This window comes from Strix uralensis, chromosome 25 (assembly GCF_047716275.1).
Source record: "Strix uralensis isolate ZFMK-TIS-50842 chromosome 25, bStrUra1, whole genome shotgun sequence".
Taxonomy (NCBI): Eukaryota; Metazoa; Chordata; class Aves; order Strigiformes; family Strigidae; genus Strix; species Strix uralensis.
In genome coordinates, this window is record NC_133996.1 from 6,648,411 (window position 1) to 6,668,244 (window position 19,834).

Consider the following 19,834-nt stretch of genomic DNA (forward strand, 5'->3'; position numbering starts at 1 on the left):
CGTCCACATGGCCCTTTGGATGAGATGACCAAGCCAGGCAGGCTCAGAGCAGAGCTGGAGCGTGCCTTCGGCGCTGGCAGGTCGGGGTGCGGCAGCGGGCTCTGCCAGGAATCACCCGCAGACAGACGCGGCAGGAGATGAGACAGACATCTCGGCTACTGCAGAGAGCAAGCTTCCCGGCTGGCACGGCCACCGCCAGCGAGACTGAGGTACTACCATTAAGACCATCAGGCTGGATTTGCCTTTTCCTTCTTTCCATTCCATTCTCTCTTATCTATATCTCTCTGTGGCTCTTCTGCTGACCTGGTCTTGCAAACACTCCAGCGTCACGACCCAGTGTCCCCTTCGAGGTGCTGCTCAGCCTGCCTGGGCACACTGGCATTTATCCAAAAAGGTTTTCTGGGAGGTCGGGTGGGTCCCTTCAGGCTCCTCACCACTGTTACTTCAGCATCAATCAGCAGCACTGCTACGGGCAGGTCCTGGCCTGGACGCAACAAGACACTTCCCTGAAACATGGTAAGTCCCAGAGAAACACTTTTAAAAATGAATGAACGCTAATGTGCATTTAGGGCCCCTGAATGAAAGATTTAAATATTACTGCTGATGTCGATGGAAGCTGCTGGTATCAAGACATTTCAGGAGCAGCCTCCATGTCTAGATGAAGATTTGTGTGTCTACTTTAAGGCATCAGAGCCAAAAGCATAAACCATCCCTGGTATCAGCAGGTCCTAGAGAAAACAAAGGCATTCAAGTGCTTTGCAAAAAGATTCAAGATGACAACAATACCAAAAAGATGCTGACATCCAAGTGGAAGCGTTCCTGCGCGTCTGCATCGCAGAAACAAGCTCCCCCTCTGCAGGCACGGGGCTGTCAGCCACAGAGCACCTTCTCCAGAGCGGTGCTTGCAGGGGAAGCGAAGGACCCTGGGTGCTCACACCAAATGTGGAGACACAAGATGGGAGATGGCTGGAAAAACCTAAAAGCAACTCAGACCAGGAATCCAAGAAAAGCTTCAGCTAGAATCACCAATCACATTGAGTTAGAAGGAGCACTTTTCCATCACACTTTCTCTAACTTCACAAATGCCTACGTCAACAATAAACACAGAAGCTTAAAACAGACCGGAGCATTCACATCCTAATGCATTTCATGAGTTTCTTTTGAAAAATCCAGCATTAACTTTTATTTCATTTCTAATATTCCAGACTAGTCAAAGCTTAACGTAGTTGATACCACTAATCTACTGGAACCACTGGTACTGGAACCATGACTTGATCTCATTTTCTCCCACAGACACAGTCTGTTGCCATCAGCTGAAATGCACCAACTCCTTTCCAACAAAGCAGATGAAATGGCAATGAAACATTACCCACCCAGCCTGCTTTCATGGAAAAGAAATCATGAAAGCTGTTCTTACTGGAGCAAAGCTTCGGTTTTAAGAAAAAAATCTGCAGAGCTTCAATATATTTAGAGAAGCTTCCTTCTCTCTTTTCTCCTGAACAACTGTACCCATCTCATCCCTGATCCTTTTAAAACAGGTAAATTCTGAGAGAGATGCTTGGATTACCTTCGTACGTTGCTTTGAATCCCAGCAAGTTGCTGACACTGTCTGTCTGGAAGAGGAGCCACATCTGGTGGTGTGTGCTAACGATCAGATCAGGGACTGTGGTGCCTGTCAAGCTGTAAAAATAAATAAGAACAAGTGAACAGCCTGTATGCCTCCCCAAACTTATTTTTCCACCAAAATAAAGACCATATACACCTCTGTAGGAGCACAAAATAACGAGCGCAACGCCAACACAGTTAAGAATAACCCCAAAACAGAACACTGTCCAAAAACCTGATAGATTTTGAAAACTGATGAACCTCTCAGTATGTTTCTGCATACCTGGACAGTGAGTCTTGTACCACAGTTGAGGGCCTGCAAGTTACTACCATCATCACTATAATGATTACAATTTAGTAGCATTATCACAATATATTATTCAACATCAATAGTAATCATTTTCTTTCTCACTGAAGCAAAACATACGCAAACAAATAAAATTCCCAGAACCCATACCAGTGACTGAATCCTCTTAACTGCCTTCAGAGTGTTTTCTAGAATTGCAAAAATTTACTTTCAACACACCCTCTGCTCCATTTCTATCCCGACAGAGAAGTTTCCCCCAAGGATCTCAAAAAACCCCTGGAAGACAAGGCACGACCCTCAAATCTGCTGAATGCCCTGTGAGCCCTTGAAAAGTGCTACTAATCCAGGCAGTACAGGTTGATCGGGACATTTCCTGCCCTTCAAGGAAACTCCTAGGAGAGCTGAAGAGATTTAGAAAAATGTCACCAATATATCCGTATTAATGAGCCATATGCGGCTCATTCAGCCTTTGGGATTAATCACCTTGTTGTGGTTCAACACAGCTCTAGAGTTTTATCCCCCACCCACACAAGCACCAGTGTAGGCACTTACACACGCACAAATGCCCGCTTTGAGCACAGCTCCTTCCCTTCCCTCTGCTTCTGAAAACAGAGTAACAGTGCGTGGGAAGGGATCATTACTACAGGAGTATGAGTGTTATGTTGCCTGTCTTAGTGGCAGAGTTCAATGTTGTTGTTATCCTATTTCTGCTAGGGTATCATCTATGATAAATTTATAAATTACCTTAAGTGCAACTACCGCAAGTGGATAGGTGGGGCTGGTTTTTTCCTGTAGCGTTTGCTTAAATCTAACCACACACATTGGATGGATGCGGTTTCTGCCTGGCACCGTTCTCAAGTACAACAGCAGCACCTGAAAGACTTCTTGATAAAATTGATCCCCAAGCTCTCAAGGCAGAATTATTGCAAACCGATACTGCAAGGGAACAAACCCAGCAGCTGTGTGTTGATAGCATCTTGTGAATAAATGTAACTTGCAACCTCCGGGCATAATTGTTGCAATTCCCAGTTTCCTGGGTAATCGGAGACAGCATGGCTGAGCTGCCAATTACTGTTCGTTTAGAGTGAAGCCAAATGACTGCTTGAAGGGTTGTGCTACTTACTCTACTCGCTTGACATTCTTAACACTGGCTACCCGCTGAGTGCCAGATTCTTTCCAATAGCCCGACAGGTACCTAAGGTTGTAAATGGGACCAACCTTGCCACACACATACCTCTCCTCCCCATCCCAGAGACGTTCACCAGTCACATACACACCAGGGACCACTGTAACACCTGAAAACCTGTTACAGCTCAAGCTTCGGCTGTTGAATCTGGAGTGTGTTTTTCCCTGAAATCACATTCATGTCTCCCAAACCCATCAAAGCTCTCCCAGTTCTGCTCCCACCTTTGCTCTGTTATTGCTTTGACCTGCACCAGAAATTTTATTGATCCCAGGGTGCTGGTAAATTAAGAAGTAATCTTGTTCTAATGACTGTTTTGCATCCAGAGAGCTTGATGGAGAGTGCAGAAGAAATGCTATTGTTGATTCTTCTCAAGTTATTTAAGCAGCAGACAGGCAGGAATGAGGAACATACCAAGAGAAAAACCTTCAGAAAAAGACGCTTCAAAGGTTTGTGCACGCTTTCCCATTCCGCTTTAACAAGCTGAATGATTGATTTGGGTGCTTGTTACTTTAGGGAATAAAATCCTCTCTGCAAGTCAGAAAGCTCAGCCTAACAATCTGTTATGTTCTCCGAGATGCATTTTACAGGGATGAGAGTGAGACTGGAAACAAATGGTCCTTCGTACCTCAGTTTGGGATAACGTCTGCTGCGATGCAAGTTGATTCAAATGTATTTCTTGATTTCAAAGGCTGCAGGACTGAGTTCCTCTTGAATAGCCGAGAATAAATGAAGAGTAGTACAAAAATTGGAACTCCTATCTCTGACAGGGATAGGTTTCTGCATATTGATTCCTTCAAAAAAACTACAGCTCATATCCAGTGGATATACCAGATATATGAACTCAGCTGACAGTTGGTAAGAGGGCAGCAAATGCTGAGAAAAGTTGTCCATGGACTTTACACAAATGGAGCATTTCTGTGGTCTTCACACCTCTCTCACATTTCATTACTTTTCAATTTATACTCCCAGATTAAAAAAAAAAATAATAATTTCCCTGTTCGGATTAGCATCAGCAATTTAATGGAAAGTTCTCCTGCACTGGGAGGAGATACCAGACGCTACACCTTGTGCAAACAGTCTCAGATATTCCAAATTTGCATTAGCAAGGTGTTGAGTAGCTAATACAGAGTGAGAAAATGTGGAATGATTAAAATCAAATCTAGGCAAATCTTCATGGGCTTCAGGCAAACAAAAAAGGATGGAATGAGAAATCATTTCAGCAAGTTATTACAAACTACTCCCCTGGCAGTAATTTGCACATTTTGACCAATCAGCTGTGAAATGTTCTGTGACACTTTAATTACAAACACTTTTGCAATGATCAGACTTTACATTTATATACACTGCAGGTTAGAGTTCCTGACCTAAGTATCACCAGTGTTCATGTTCTGAAAAGAAATGCATAGGAAAATGAACCTCAGAGAAACCAGAGGTTTCTGAGAGACGAGCAAACATTAAGATAAGTGAAAATGGAGTGGGAGGCTGATTCATGTGGAAAACAAGTGAAGAGGAGGAATTAAAAAACACAATATGAAATACTCTCTACCAGTTGGAAAGAATACAACTCTGCTAGAGTAGCTTTTGGAGAGTTGTTTGTTCTTACACATTTTTCATTAGATAGAGAAGAAGGAAGTCTTTCAAGTTAAGACACTAAATCTGGATGCTGGTGGCCCCAGTTCCAACCACTTCAAATATTCCTTCGGGAAGTCACGGTGACTCTTCCTTGTTTCTGCTCCGGTACGTGGCCTTGCAAGTGCCCTCAGGACCTCTGAGACTTTGACAACCACCACTGGCTTACACCTTCACAAGAGGCAAACGTATGCCAACACGGCGAGAGCCACGCTTTGGGAAGCGGGCAGGACCTGAGCAGAGTCGTGGGCCATGACTGACTCTACAATACAGAGCAAAACACCTGCAGGTGCTCGAAGCCGGCCTGAAGTCGGGAAGCACAGGCCAGCAGCACAGCCTGGCACCAGCACAGGGCCAGGCACGACCCGGGATCTGCTCCGCTCTCAGCCTCTCCCCGCTGTTTGCTCACGCTGCGGCAGGGCTGCACCGGGGAGCCTTGTGCTTGGAGTGCAGCACCGCCTCGCTCACAACAGACACGCCGAGAGCGAGAGGGACTCCTGTAGTACTCAAATGTATAGCACCCTGAGGTCTCCAACAGTTTTTAAATTTTGAATTTCCATAAAGTTGCACAGTGTTATACTTTAATGATTCAGAAAAGCTATAGCAGAATCATTGTTTCTTCAGTAAAGTGGATTTAAATGATACACAATTATCACAATTACATTTGAATGATACACAAATTGATTTCTCACTGACCCTTCAGAAAAGGAACAGAGGGACTTTACTGGAGGAAGGGCAGATACAAACCATCAACATCAGCAGGTTAATGAGAACAAACAGCCTGCTGAAAGATGATCAAGGCTCACTCTCAACTATGGCATTTTCTAGAGGCTACTGTAAAAGATCCTGACTTAGCCCTATGCTACACAAGGATCCACACCCACTACAACCACCTCCTTAGCATGGTGCAGATTCAGAGGGGAGCACACCATATATAAAACTAAAATTCAGAGACATGAAAGTTTAAAGGAGGATAAAGCCCTCTGTGGTGTGCACACTGCCACCCTCCGTCAAAACTCTGAGGTCCCAGCACATGCCTTCCTTGGAGCAGCCAAGAGCCCTCACCAACCTCAAACTGTCTAAAAACCAGCACACACCAGGAATTGATGCTTACGTGGGTCAGGGACAACCCTTGCCTTTGATCTGCTAACCCACACGTTGCTTTGGATCATTCCAAATGACACAGTCCTTCCAGGTGAAACCTAAAACCTTCTCTAGCTATTAAGCACTGAGTAGGAGATAGCAAATGCCAAGACAGAGCCTATCTCCCTTTTATTCCCTGCATTAACTGCACTGTAACATAAAGCACCTGGTATTCAAATCTTCTAAAAACAGTAGACTGACAACACAGCAAATCTTTAATCTAAAAACTGGCAGCATCAGAGATTTCATCTGTTCCTTCAGCACAGCTGGACTGGCCCTGCACTGGTCGAATGTCCTTTCTTCATAATTAAAATTGAAAAAACACAAAACCAAAAAACCACCCCAAACCACCAAAACCCCCCAAAAACATATTTAGATGGGAAATAGTGATACAGGAAGGCCTGGAAGGGATGTAGGACTATCTACAATGATTTCTCTACTGAGGAAACATCCACAGAACATCGTATCCGCAAACTAAAGGATATAAATTGAGGGGGGCCAATTCTCAGCCTTGAAGAAGCACGTGTCATCATTCACACAAATGCACACTGGGTGTAAAATGCTCAGGATGTCACTCAAAGATAACTGATTTACAGCCACTTTGCATTGCACAAGGAGGACAGCACAGGAGAGAGAGAGATCCAAACAGTTCTCAGTTTCTGCCTGATTCGCGTTTACTCTTCCATCCAAACTTTAATCCCATTCACTCAGCTCCCTGGACAGCCTCAGCCTCTCTGAGGGGCCAGTTCAAGAGAAGCAAAGCAAAAAGGTAAAGGCCTTTCTGTCAGCTGGAGCCTAAGAGAATGTGATGAGGGAAGAACACACCAAGAATAGTCAGCTCCACCAAAAATGATAAAGAGCACATAAACCAGCCAGCGAGGTACAGCAACCAGCCCGGGACTCCTTCAGCCAAACACATCAGCTACATCTCGTCAGGCAACACTCAGGTGGGGATTTCTCACAGGGACAAAGGACATGCTACTTACACGTAGAGCACAGTTTTCTGGTCTCCGACTTGTCCTCCATCACCCACTGTCAGAGTGTCATATCCTCTTTCTAGTTCAAATTCTTCAAAGGTGAGTTTGATAACCTGGCAAAGATGCAGCACGTTAATAGGAATCAACTGCCAAGGCAGCCAGCAGATCCTCTTGTCTTGTTTATTTATCTGTTTGTCTATCGAGGAGCAATTTATAAGAGCATTAATATCTCCAGGACATCACCAAAGGTGACCGTCCTCACTTTTTATAGCACTGTAGCACTTCTTTCCAGACAGGCTGAGCTCTTACTGAAATTACCCCTCAGATTTTTCTGCTTTATCTATCGATTTTCTAGATGACTTTATTGATAAGGATATGTGTGTTGGGATTTCAGCATGCTTTTTTTCACCAGGTACTGCTACCATTTCTTTCATAAACCTGAGGTTATGATGATGGATTTCAATGTGCATACAGGCAGGGTGTTTGCTACATACAGTGCAAGCGGAGAGTCTTTCTTTTGCTCTAGGTTGCTCAGAAATTGCCCCTGGTTTTCAGAAGCTTCTGTCAGACCAAGAAAGGCTTTACGTGAATTACCGCTGGGGTAGCTCAAGGAAATTCTCTCAAGCTGTCTGTAAACACAATGACCATTATATCTGTCCACAGCTGTTTGTTTCCTGTGTTCTCTCTCCTGCTCTACCCAAACCTTCCACCCCCACTTGATTCATGCAGCCTCTACATATCATTTAGGAGCAGAGGTCCCGTGGAATTCAAGAGGTTTGTGTTCCAAGTCTCTTAGCTGCTTTTGAAATCTTATTTTCAAATAACTGAAAATTACAATGTGACTTTGGGGGACAAAGGTCCTTAACCCAGGGGTGAACAAACAGAAAAGGAAGAGAGCTGAATTTACACAAGTGCTTTACATCCCCAACACCAGAAGAAATCAATGGGAACTTTGTTTCTTGGAGCATTTTAACTGATCAGATCCAGGAAAGTGCATAAGCACTTGAATGCATTCAGGCCTCTGTACATGTGTCTGTAAATACATTACATTTCTTAACTTTTAACAGACTAAACTACCAAATTTAGTTTCATACTTTTTTTGCTATTTCACACAACACAGAGGTTATCAAAAGCACTTAATGAGAAGGACCTCCGTGTGTGTCAAGGACCACAGACATGATGCCACCCTACACCTCCTGACCTGGGGCAAGGAAGCAAGGCACAGGAAAAATAAAATTTTGTGTCTTATTTTCTTGCCCATTATAAAAGCAGCATCTCCTGCAAACACTTGAGCATGTGTGCAATCACAGGGGGATAAAAGCCCCAAAGTTAGAACCAAAAGCATTAATTAACAGTGTTACGTTAAATGCGAACATGCCTCTACAGTCCCCTCAAGGCTTGTAGGGACTCTCTGGGAAGCTGACAACATCCTTCGTCAAATGCTTCAACCCCTTAAGAAAACACTGGTTAGTCGGGCACTGAATGGCTCGAGTGTCCTTTAAAAAATAATGGGTGTATGTATAGTTCAGACTGAACTGTCATGTGCTGCTGTCTTCAATATATGAATGCAATTAATACTTTTTTAATGCATAGAAAGGCAAATTAGGTATTTTAGCCACAACATTCTGAAAATAGGGCACTACCCAAAATCCCCAGGATTGTCAAACAGGAACCTCTGCGATACTTGGTAAAAGTTTGAAACCATTAATTTCAGTAGTAGTACCAAAATATTAACCTGTGCAGATTATTATTAAACCATGTAATGATGGAATAATGTAATTAATACAAAGAACACAGTACTGTAAAACGGCACACATCATTAGTTAAATCAGTCATTCAAGTAAACTGCATTCTAAGGAGTCTGACCCTAATTAAGTACCTAATTACATTCTAGTATACTGAAGACTGTAACCTTGTGGCACAGGAACAGGATGCTGAATACAATATTTATTTATCCACTTTCCTATTTTCTTTTTGGTCTGAAAGCTGAAAATTATTTAATGATTCATTAAACAACAAGAGACCTCCAGCACACACAAATACACGGATGACAAAACCTCAATTTTAAGCTGCTGAAGTGACAGGAAGCAATTAGCAAAGTCAAGAAAATAGGCTGGAATATGACACTTGATTTTAAGGTTTTGTACTGCAAAGTGATTTGAAGCACAGCCACATTCATAGGAAAAAAATCACAATAATTTTCCCCCTGGAGAAGAGCATCTCTCGCAGTTACATTCAGATGTTTTACAAACACACATTCCTCATTTCCCATCCCCTCTTCTCCACAATCTCAAGTATCTATCTTCATTTGGGATGAATCATCCCCTGGAGGGGCCCATCTCTCTCCACTGATGACACAAGAAGCTTGGACGGAGCTTTATTTGGCTAGCTAGACTCCAGGTGAGAGTTAACCCCAGGAGAAGCATCAACCAGTAACATCCATTATGTCAAGAAGGTTCAGAAATAGTTTTGATGCAAATTCACCAATTATCATACACATTTCTCCATTCCCAAGTGATTTATTTTTCCACCGTGGTTGAAATTAATTCCCATGGCACTGGGGACCAGCGAAAAACCTATATAACCTGAATATCCCCCAAACAGGTTTGATGTCACCCTCTCTACAGGAAATAATTCCAAGCTGTCAGCTGAAGAGCACTATGCCCTTAATACTGTTTATGGAGGTTTCTGAGCAAACTTTGAGGGGATTATATAGCTCAGTGAATCTGGCTCACAGTTCTTTGCCAAATATAGAACAGATGACTTGCAAATGAGTTCTAAATTCAGCTCAGTGGTTTTCCCATCGCTCATATTAAAAGCTTCATATAACAGGACCTGATCCAAAGACCACTCAAGTCAATAAAAAGATTACCACCGACTTCAGCAGGCTTCAGCTCAGGCCCATAATGCTTTTTATCTTCAAAGTATTTTACAGGCATTTTAATTAATTCATCTTCAATCCTTCCCTCACCCATGCTGGGGAACGTGCAATGATGAGATCATCCCCTTTGCACACAAAGGCAACGTGAGTCAGGGAGGTGAATTCTCCAATTTAGCAACATGTTTCTAACATGGGCCATGCTCTAAGTAAGCGAGAGTTTTACGTGTGCTCTTCAGAGGCTGCACAACACGACTTCGGTAGGAATACCAGTGACCAAGTTGGCGTTAAAGCTCATACACCAGCAACTCCCACTGCTATACTGGTCTCCTGGTTTCAGCTGGGATAGAGCTAATTTTTCTTCTTAGTAGCTAGAATAGCACTATGTTTTGGATTCTGTATGGGATTTGTTATATGAAGAATGTTGATAATACACTGATATTTCCAGCAGTCGCTAAGAAATCAAAGACTTTTCAACTTCCCATGTCCTGTGCAGGTGCACAAGAAGCTGGGAGGGAGCAGAGCCAGAGCACCGGGCCCAAACTGGCCAATGGAATATTCCATATCACAGAACATCGTGCTCATTACATAAATGAGGGCTGGCCGGGAAGCGCAGGGCTCCCACTTCCAGGATTGTGGTTTTGGGATCTTCTCTGGGATTGCTGGCTGGGAACAGGCTGGGCATTGGTCGGCAAGTGGTGAGCAATCCCACTGTGCATTACCCATCTATATTTTCTATTATTACTACTGTTATTATTAACCAGCTGCCGGCCGGGTTTAACCCTGACAACTGGGTCATGCACGTAGGAGCCGCACCAGCCCGGGCAGCCCGCGGAGCTGTTTGCTGGACAAAAGAAACCATCCATGCCAGTGAATCTACTTGCCTTTTTGTATTTGTAGCAGGTTGAGGGAGGGGATTCTCCCCCTCTGCTCCACTCTTGTCAGACCCCCCTGCAGTGCTGGATCCAGCTCTGGGGGCACCAACATCAGAAGGACACGGACCTGCTTGAGCGGGGCCAGAGGAGGCCACGAAGATGCTCAGGGGGCTGGAGCACCCCCCCTGTGAGGACAGGCTGAGAGAGTTGGGGGGGTTCAGCTGGAGAAGAGAAGGCTCTGGGGAGACCTTAGAGCAGCCTCCCAGGACTTAAAGGGGCTACAGGAAAGGGAGGAGGGACTCTTGATCAGGGGGGTAGGGGTAGGACAAGAGCTAACAGGTTTTAAACTGTAAGAGGGCAGATTTAGATTAGGTATAAGGAAGAAATTCTTCCCTGTGAGGGTGGTGAGGCCCTGGCACAGGTTGCCCAGAGAAGCTGTGGCTGCCCCCTCCCTGGAAGGGTTCAAGGCCAGGTTGGACGGGGCTTTGGGCAACCTGGGCTAGTGGAAGGTGGCCCTGCCCGTGGCAGGGGGGTTAAGAATGGATGGGCATTAAGGTCCCTTCCAACCCAAACCAGTCTGTGATTCTACAATTTTCTATGGTCCTGTCTGCACAACTTTGGTTTCTGGAGGCTTAATGAATTCTTTAAAGAGCAGAAAACACTAAGGACAGTTGATTACTTTGCTTTGTTTCCCATCTTCCCACAGAGTGCCAGAAGGATGCCTGCACCTCGTCTGGGCTCCCAGGACCACGCAGAGCCTCCTCTGCCCTTCCCGCAGAGGAACGGCACCAGGCTGCAGCTCTGAACAGCAGCTCAAATTAACAGGAGCAGGCAAAGCACCGGGGGAGGAACAAGCAGGCACAGCAGCACTTTTCCCAAACAGTTACCGCATTTCTCTCAACCCTCCCTGCTTCAAAGAGAGGGAGAGTTTTTCCCTACCTGTAAATTATGCTTCCAGGATATGACATTCAAAACCCAGAAACCCTTTAGAAACTGATACTACTAATTAACTATTTATCACTTCAAAGAAAAAGAAAATGGCACTCTCTTTACATAGTTAATACAAGCTGCTGATTTGAGCAATCTGTCCTTACTTCAGCTGTCTTACACCTTTTCACAGTATATGCTGCTGCAGCCCATGGAGCACAAACTACAGTTTCTTGTGCTACTGAAACTCTGCTCCAAGTTGGTAAGTACTGAAATTCATGGATTTGATTAACTTCAATTCCCTTTATGATTTCTGAAAGGTGAGGATCAGGGCTTGCAGATACTGTTTTTAATCAACAGTTTATTATTACTTAGGTTTAAAAGCTGAGGAAGACACTAACCAGGGGAAGAAGAGAAACTTTCCTTAAGCAAAAATTCACAAAGACATTAAGTTTTTGAAAAATGAGAGTCTGCCCAGGAAGCTTACCAAAGGAGAAGCCTGTCCTATCACACTGCTGAAGGAAAAGCAGAAAAAGCTTGGCTGGCAGAAAAGCAAATGAACAGAGCTGAAGATTAGGCTGTGAATATTCAACACAAAAGCAGTGTGACAGAGGGTCAATAAAACAGCAGACACGGCCCGTAAGCATCTCTTGACAACTGCCTGCCATCTCCTCCTTCCCGAGGCGCACTGGCAAACCCAAACGGAAGCGTTAGCCTACGTAACACCCAGGGCACGTCCACACCTAGCTCACTCCAACTATTCCAAACACAGAGGACTATTTTATATACACAATAACCGCATTTTGCTGATCTTTGAAAGACAAAGATGCACAAAAATAATGTATAATATACATACCACAGCCTAAGATGCTGAGGCATTCAATAACCTGTCCACGCACAGGCAATGGAAACCCAAGGGTCTGCAGGCCACAGGCTGGAAAACACAGCTGACACTTGAGCAGTAATAGCTGCTGTTCCATGTGGTCTGTTCTCCACTTGCACATTACCCTGATGAAGGAGAACCTCCTGGGTCTGATTAACCAGTAAATCACTCCTAATAAATCAGCACTGAAAAATATCCTGAATCCACACTCCAGTTTCCCAGAATTTGGGTCATTACTATGCTCCTGTGCAGCCAAACCAAGACATCCGCTGGATGAAGTGACCAGCTAATGACAGCCCTTTAAATACAAACTCATTCTGAAATTGGAACACAGGAATACTCCTCATTAAAATCATAATCCACCAGTGATCTGCACTTATTAAAGGCTTGAACTGAGGTCAATGGGGAGAGAGAAGCAGAACTCAAGAGGCTCTTCAGCCAGCCCCAGCTCTGGCTGCCCTGCCACGGCAAGCGCAGCAGAGGGAGGCGCGAGCACGAGACGCCGTCCCACCTGCCGAGGGCTGCCAGCACCCTACAGACCAGGACGATTTCTAGCAGAAGATGAGATCCGGGGATACTAACGTGGGTGTGAAACGCCTGCCTTGGATCAGTGGCAGAAGGCAGCGTCCCAAACCGCGGGGCTGTCTAGAGGCAAGGACCGAGGCATAACTGACGGAATAAGCACATGAGCTCAGAGCCTTGGCATGCCAGATTTGCTCATGAGCTAATGGAGATGATGTTAGTAGGAACCCAGATACTAGAAAGAATGAAACTTGTTGTCTTCTGAGAGGAGAAGATAGTGAATAACACCTCAGAAAGTGTATTTTGAGTTACACAGCCAAGCAATTTTTGTTCTTATGTTCCCACACAGATCTGGAGGAGAAGAACAGGCCGAGTTTGCAGGGCAGGGAGAAGCTGCGAGGCTCTGAACATTGCCCTCCCTGAGGCAGTGGAAAATGGAAAGGACTTATCTTACAAAGGCCAAGGCAGCCAAGCCTTGCTCTCTACGTGATCAGTAACACCAGACTTGAATCACACATACGGACCCGTAGGGACAAAAATTCCCCACCAACCTCCCCTCTTCCAAATCTCAGTGAACACAGAAAGGACTTGTTTATAAATTTACCATACTGCATAAACAGCAGCAGATAGAACCATACCTCCCTCCTCACTTCCCTCTGCCCTTTGGGGACCGAAATCCCTGTTGTTGAAGGGCCAGCTACCAGCCAAAAGGAAGTGGAAAATCAGCATTCCTGGCACAGCCTTGCTGCCCCAACTGAGAGCTGGCTTAATGAGATACTTCGCTAAGCTGTTTGGCATTTCACCACCATTCATGCCAAGATATCAAAGAGGTTTCGATTAAAAATAATTACATTCACTTTTAATTACATCCTTCAACAAAATGAATTTTCAGCAGAGAAGGAATGTGATGTGTTGCAGTCTTTAAAGACAGTGGAGGAACATGTGGAAGAAGTCTGTGGGGAAGAGGGGGGCACAACATCAGGAACAGAAACCCGAATGGCTAAATAGCAGAGACTAGTCCTCTCTGACGCAGCACAGCTACACATTTCAACTAAGGCACTAAAGGAACGACATGGAGCCACATCTCCAAGACCTACCTTGGCAGGATTGAGCGCCGTGATGACCCACACGCAGTAGGCATTGTTATCGTATTGTACAGGGTAGTTGGGAGAAGTTATCACCCCACTGGGACCACGAAGGTACATATCACACATCCTAGCTGCAGAGAGGAAAACAAGACAGATGGGGGAGTGAGGTGTCTCAGCTTTGGAACGCACACCGTGTTCTTTGTTTAAACAGGAGAGGGAAGTAGAGATCGATGTGTTAAGGAAAATGGGGGAGAATTAAAAATTGCTGCTCCGCATTGTTTTCACTAGCCAAAAGATTCATTTTTTCTCATGTAACAGAGATGAAGGATTCATCTGTGATGAATAGATGAGTGGGGTGTTTCCAGGGGCTATCAAACAGATGGACCACCAGACCAACCAACAACCATCCATTCTCTAGTGCTCAGACTGATTTTATTTATTTTTTACTATATTAAAGCCCTCACAGAAATATTTTCATATCCAGGACAGTGAAACCAACTACATGGAAGATGCCAGGTAAGACACAGTTCCTTTTTAATGTCCATAGAAAGCTGTATTTCCTTTCTTCATTGAAGGCCAAAATAAATACTGCACAGCAAGTATTTATTAGGTAAGGGCTGACTTTATTCTGATATGACTGTGGACTCAGAATCAAGATGGCAGCTCAACTTTGTATCTTAAAAATATCTTAGGTAAAGTAGAAGCTGGAAAGTGCTTAAACAGGGAAATTTTGGCCAGTGTTGTAATATTTAACTAGAAAATGTGAAGAACAGCACCCTGGTTTTGTAACTGCCTCTGCTGGCTGTTGTGATGAATCCTCAAAATTATTTTATCTCAAATTTGCACATGTGGCAGTTGCAAAGCTTTTCTTCCCCTCCAAACAGCAGTAAAGGATGGAAAACGATCTTCTGGCCAAACTGACTACACAGGTGGTCACGAGAGAACATGAGGAACGCAGAGAGGCAGCTCAGAAAGGGGCTGAGGGCACTGATCCACGATGCTTAAACCACATCCCTCCTGGCCCCTCCTATGTGACCCCATCCCAGAGTCTGTTACACGTCTCATCCTACCTTACAGAAAAAAGGTAAATCCCATTATTTCCACTTTAAAAGTGGGCAACAGGAGCACAAAGGGGTTAAGTAAGTCTCCCCAGGACCCAGAGGGAATCTTCTGTAGATGGAGAAGCTGAAAAACAGTCTCCCAACAGTGGCAAGAGGTCTGACCACTGGGTATCAGAGACTGTGACAGTCCCAGGGGTTAAAAACTGGCTCACCGGGCACCCCGATTTCTGCAATCTGAGAGAAAGTCAATACCCAGTAACAAAATGGAACAAACAGAAAAAAAGTGGTATAAAGCTGAAAAGCAAACAGAAAACTTTTTAAAAAGAAAAAAACCTCAGAAGTTAGCTGTTAAAAAAAATTAAGTTGATTCATAGAATCGTAATGATGCAGGCAAATCCTTTCTTATCTCTTGCAAGAGGACACCATAAATTTCCTTTATAGTGTCACATATTTATGCCAAATATCCTCTTACACTGATTCAATTTATTCTAGGCTTGTTTCAAGAATTAGATGGGATTCCAAAGCCTTGAAAAAACCTGCAGATGAAATTATAGAAAAAAGAAATGAAAAAAATACCAATTTATGACTTTAAGAGCTTTAGAGGGATTTAATTAAAAATATTACAAGTTGTTCATTATTAGCATTACAAATATCACATTTATGCGTGCAACTTTTTAGAGAGAGAGGGAATGAAAACAAAATAGCCAAGGGCAAAATGGGCATTAGTGGTTTTTCCACTGAAAGAAAACTCCATTCACTGATGGTTCATGGCTGGGCCAACAGGATAATCGGGATGATGCTAGTGAGGAACCACAGCCCAAGTAATCCCACATTGCTGCCTACTAGCAGCAAGTTCCATTTAAAAGAATCTCCCTCCATCTTAGCTTTTCCAGATTTTGTTTCAGGCTTTTACCTTTTTCCCCCAATCCTTCTTTATTCCAGGTATTTCTTTTTATGGGTTGAGACATCAGAAAGGGACAGAAAGAGGTGAGGATGTAGTACAGAGGTATGAAGGACACAAATATAATCAATATGGTACAGAATATAAAGCTCCATAGTTAACAGCAATAGCTTTATTAGTTCCATTATGCACAGGAACAGGTGCTTTTCTTAAAACCTGAATTTCTGCAATCAAAAAATTGCATGAGAACTAAGGAAAGGTTTTTTTCTCAGGCTTGTGCTGAAAAGACTGAAAATTTGAACTCATTTACACACCCATGCTCAGCCAGAAAACAAGACAGACCATTAGGAAACAATAATGATCCTCTTGCCTTCTGACCAGGAAGCTGGCACGACCCAAGGCCCATTTCCAAGAGCACAAGCGGACCCAGCGGCTGCGAGCATCACGAGGGGGCTCGTCCAGCCGTGCCCCCGCCCGGGGCCGGGTTTGGAAAGCAGAGCGGTGCCGTGGGCCCCGCAGCGGGCGGAGGCCGGGAACCAGCCGAGGGATCCTGGCCGAGCGATGACAAACTCGAGGACAGCGTGGGTGAGCACGAAGGGGACCTTAGGGAGATGGGTTCTCTCATTAGCCCTCAGAACTCAGTAAAATTTTTTTGTCGTCTCACCTCTGCACACTGGTCTGTGGTCACTCCATGCAACAATTATGTCACTCACTCTCTTACAGGTGATGCTTTTGGACCCTTGTAAGTCATAGCCCTCGTTACAGGTGAACTGGATGCTGGAGCCTAACCTGGCAGACAGAACAAAGGGTGAGGTTAGCAACTGAGACACTTCTGCAGCAACAGGTTTGTCACTTACTTTTTACTATCCCAGTGATTCTCCAAATTGCGAACAGAGGGAGTTCACTGGCCCTCCAGGCAACAGCAGAAATGAATGAGGGGCAAGCTCTTGCCTCATGCGTTTGCTTGTGCTGGGTGCTGTTTGCCTGAGGTGGTGATAGTCCAAGAACACATTTGAGTCTTTCAATGCAACTTCAGTGGGAATTTTATTCAGTGCGGGAGCACAGACTCAGCCCCAAGGGATGACACGCTCAGCATTCTTATAAAGAAAAAAAAATTCTTTATCTACTACTGAAAGATTTGTTCTTTATTCTACCGCTTTGGTTCTTCAGCCTGGAGAAGAAAAGGCTCTGGGGAGGCCTTATTGTGGCCTTTCAATACTTACAGGGCGCTTATAAGAAAGATGGAGAGAGGCTTTTTACCAGGGCTGTGGTGACAGGACAAGGGGCAACGGTTCTAAACTGAAAGAGGGTAGATTTAGACTGGACATAAGGAAGAAATTCTTTACACTGAGGGTAATGAGACACTGAAGCAGGTTGCCCAGAGAACTTGTGGATGCTGCATCACTGGAAGGGTTCAAGGCCAGGCTGGATGGGGCTTTGAGCAACCTGATCAAGTGAAAAATGTCCCTGCCCATGGCCGGGGGGGTTGCACTAGTTCTTTAAAGGTCCCTTCCAACCCAAACTGTTCTGTGTGGATTCAGATCCTGTGCTGGTTTAAGCCAATGCTGCCTTGTTCACCGAAGGGACACAACGCTGTTTACAGCAGCTGAGAATTTATCCTATGGCAGTTAGGGACCATTGGGAGCTCCCCTCCCTTCACCCTCACCCCTCCAATCCATTTTCTGGATTTCAGGAAAACTTGATAGACTCAGGTTAAACTGAAAGACACTTTTAATGAACAAAACAGCCATCGACAGCAAAATAAGATTAAATATTGATTCACCATTGCTAACAGCAGGCTGATTCATTCCTGCACGTTTTAAATGAGCGCTAGCAACTACAAGGGAGTAACAGCATTGTTTTAAACTTTATACAAAAACAATTATCTAGCACCACATATACTTATTGACAAGGAACTGTACCAGTGCTTTGGGAAGTCACCTCAAATTCAGTAGGGGCAGGGCCGTGCTGTGACTTAAGCTAATTTGAGAAGCAATTTTTTTGCTGTTTAAGATGGTGCTTTCTGCGCTTAACTGGAGGGGGGAATGACAACAAACATTGATTACACAAGCCTGGCTAAACGCCCATATTATGAAGAGAGAAATACTCTGAAAGAGAGATCATTACAGATCCTCATCTGGGACACGATCTCCCAAACAGACGTGCACATTTATACACACTTGTTCTTCTACATCATTAGTCTCAGAAGCTTTTCAGAGATAACACATTTAGAGGTGTGCAGATGGTCTCTAAAAACAGACTACATAATGCCAAGGAGCACACACAATGGTTATAGACAGTAGCTTTGCAGCATGCATAAACACACACGTAAAAGGTTCTTACCTAAAATCGTTGCCTATTCTTTTGCCTCTCTCTGGAATCCCAGGGTCTGGACACATATTATGTCCCTGGGACACACCAACCTGAGTTACTACAAAGCAAAAACAGCACATACAGAGACAGAATAGCAAAAGAAACATTCTTTCATCAACTGTCTTGGTGGATGTGGAGAGAAAAATGGCAATTGGTAGCTTGAAAACCTGAACGTGTTCCATTTTGTTTAGAAAAAAACAGCTTTGGAAACAAATGTAACTGGAATCATTTCAGCTCAGTTTATACACCAAAGTGTTTTCTAGGAAATGCCAGCTAGGGACGCAATTTTCCCTCCGTTCCACTACAGAAGCACCTCTGAAAAGAGTTTTTTCATTCTGCAAAATTACACCAATTAAACAGCCCATTTCCGAAGCCTGTGATTAAAATGGCCACCTGTGACACAACAAGGTGACAGCCTACCGCCCCTCCAAACCCATCTGCGTGGTGCCAGGGAAAGAAAACAACTCAATGAAAAGGTGTATGATACCAGGGAAAAAACCAAGCACAGAACAAAGGGGAGAAAGGAAAGGGAAATGCAAGTCTAGCATTTTGAAGCAAGTAATTTAGTTTGAATATGAAGAATTTTATGGAGCAACCTTAATGTAACTGCCAACAAACATGAAATCTATGAAGTGATGATCAGCACTGAATAAACACCTTCAGACTTCATTCTTTATCTCCCCATTTCCACCTTCCCTTTCCAGCCTGTCAAATGGCACAAACAAACATTCAAGCATTGACTCGGGGCGAATATAACCTGGGTGGCTCCTGACAAGGATGAGATGAGACCTGGCAATATAGTGATTTCAATTTTGAATTCCAGCAACTTCCAAAATGCACAGTAATAGGGGACAAAGGGGTGATTTTGTCACAGAGCTGTAGAAGTTTATGTGACTCAGTTTTCTTGTATCACTAAGGGCAGGACGCAAAGAAAACACTACATTTCTTGGCAATGATGCCGAAGCAGTGAAGCATGAATCTTAAGCGAGCATGTTTCCATTCTACCTCTGCCTATCACTAAAGGAAAAAAAAAATCTCAATTATACTTCAGAACATACTACGTTAGCACAGTGCCCCAAAGACCACTGCCAAATGGATGACGGTGCAGTGATAAAAGCATGTTTCTCACAACAGACACGTTGGCTCAACAATGTGCGATCGGCGTGGCACTGAGCATGGTGGAAGGTATGGAGGTGCGCGCAGGTAAATATTTACATGGGAAGATAAGCACATGGAGTACCTACATAAACACAGACTGCACAGCATGAACACACAAAAAGGCAAGACAACCAAATATGGTAATTATTCACTGAGTAATTACACCTTGCATAGTCAGGCACTATAGCTGGGATGTAACACTGCTCCTAAAAGGATGGAAAGATCCCTCTTCCTCTCCTGCTGGTACGGGGCTTTCACCCCAGCATCTACATCTAACTGCTGAAAACTTCAAGCTTCTGACCTCTTCCTTGGCTCTAGGCA

General features: G+C 44.2%; 1 protein-coding gene across 1 annotated transcript in view; it reads right to left on the bottom strand.

Moving 5' to 3' along the window:
- Positions 1-19,834, bottom strand: part of CSMD2 (CUB and Sushi multiple domains 2) — a 306,084-nt gene that overhangs the window by 139,283 nt on the left and 146,967 nt on the right. The window contains 5 exon segments of the mRNA XM_074894313.1: positions 1,568-1,680; positions 6,857-6,960; positions 14,030-14,151; positions 16,647-16,771; positions 18,326-18,413. Of these exon segments, the coding sequence (XP_074750414.1) occupies positions 1,568-1,680; positions 6,857-6,960; positions 14,030-14,151; positions 16,647-16,771; positions 18,326-18,413 (552 nt within the window).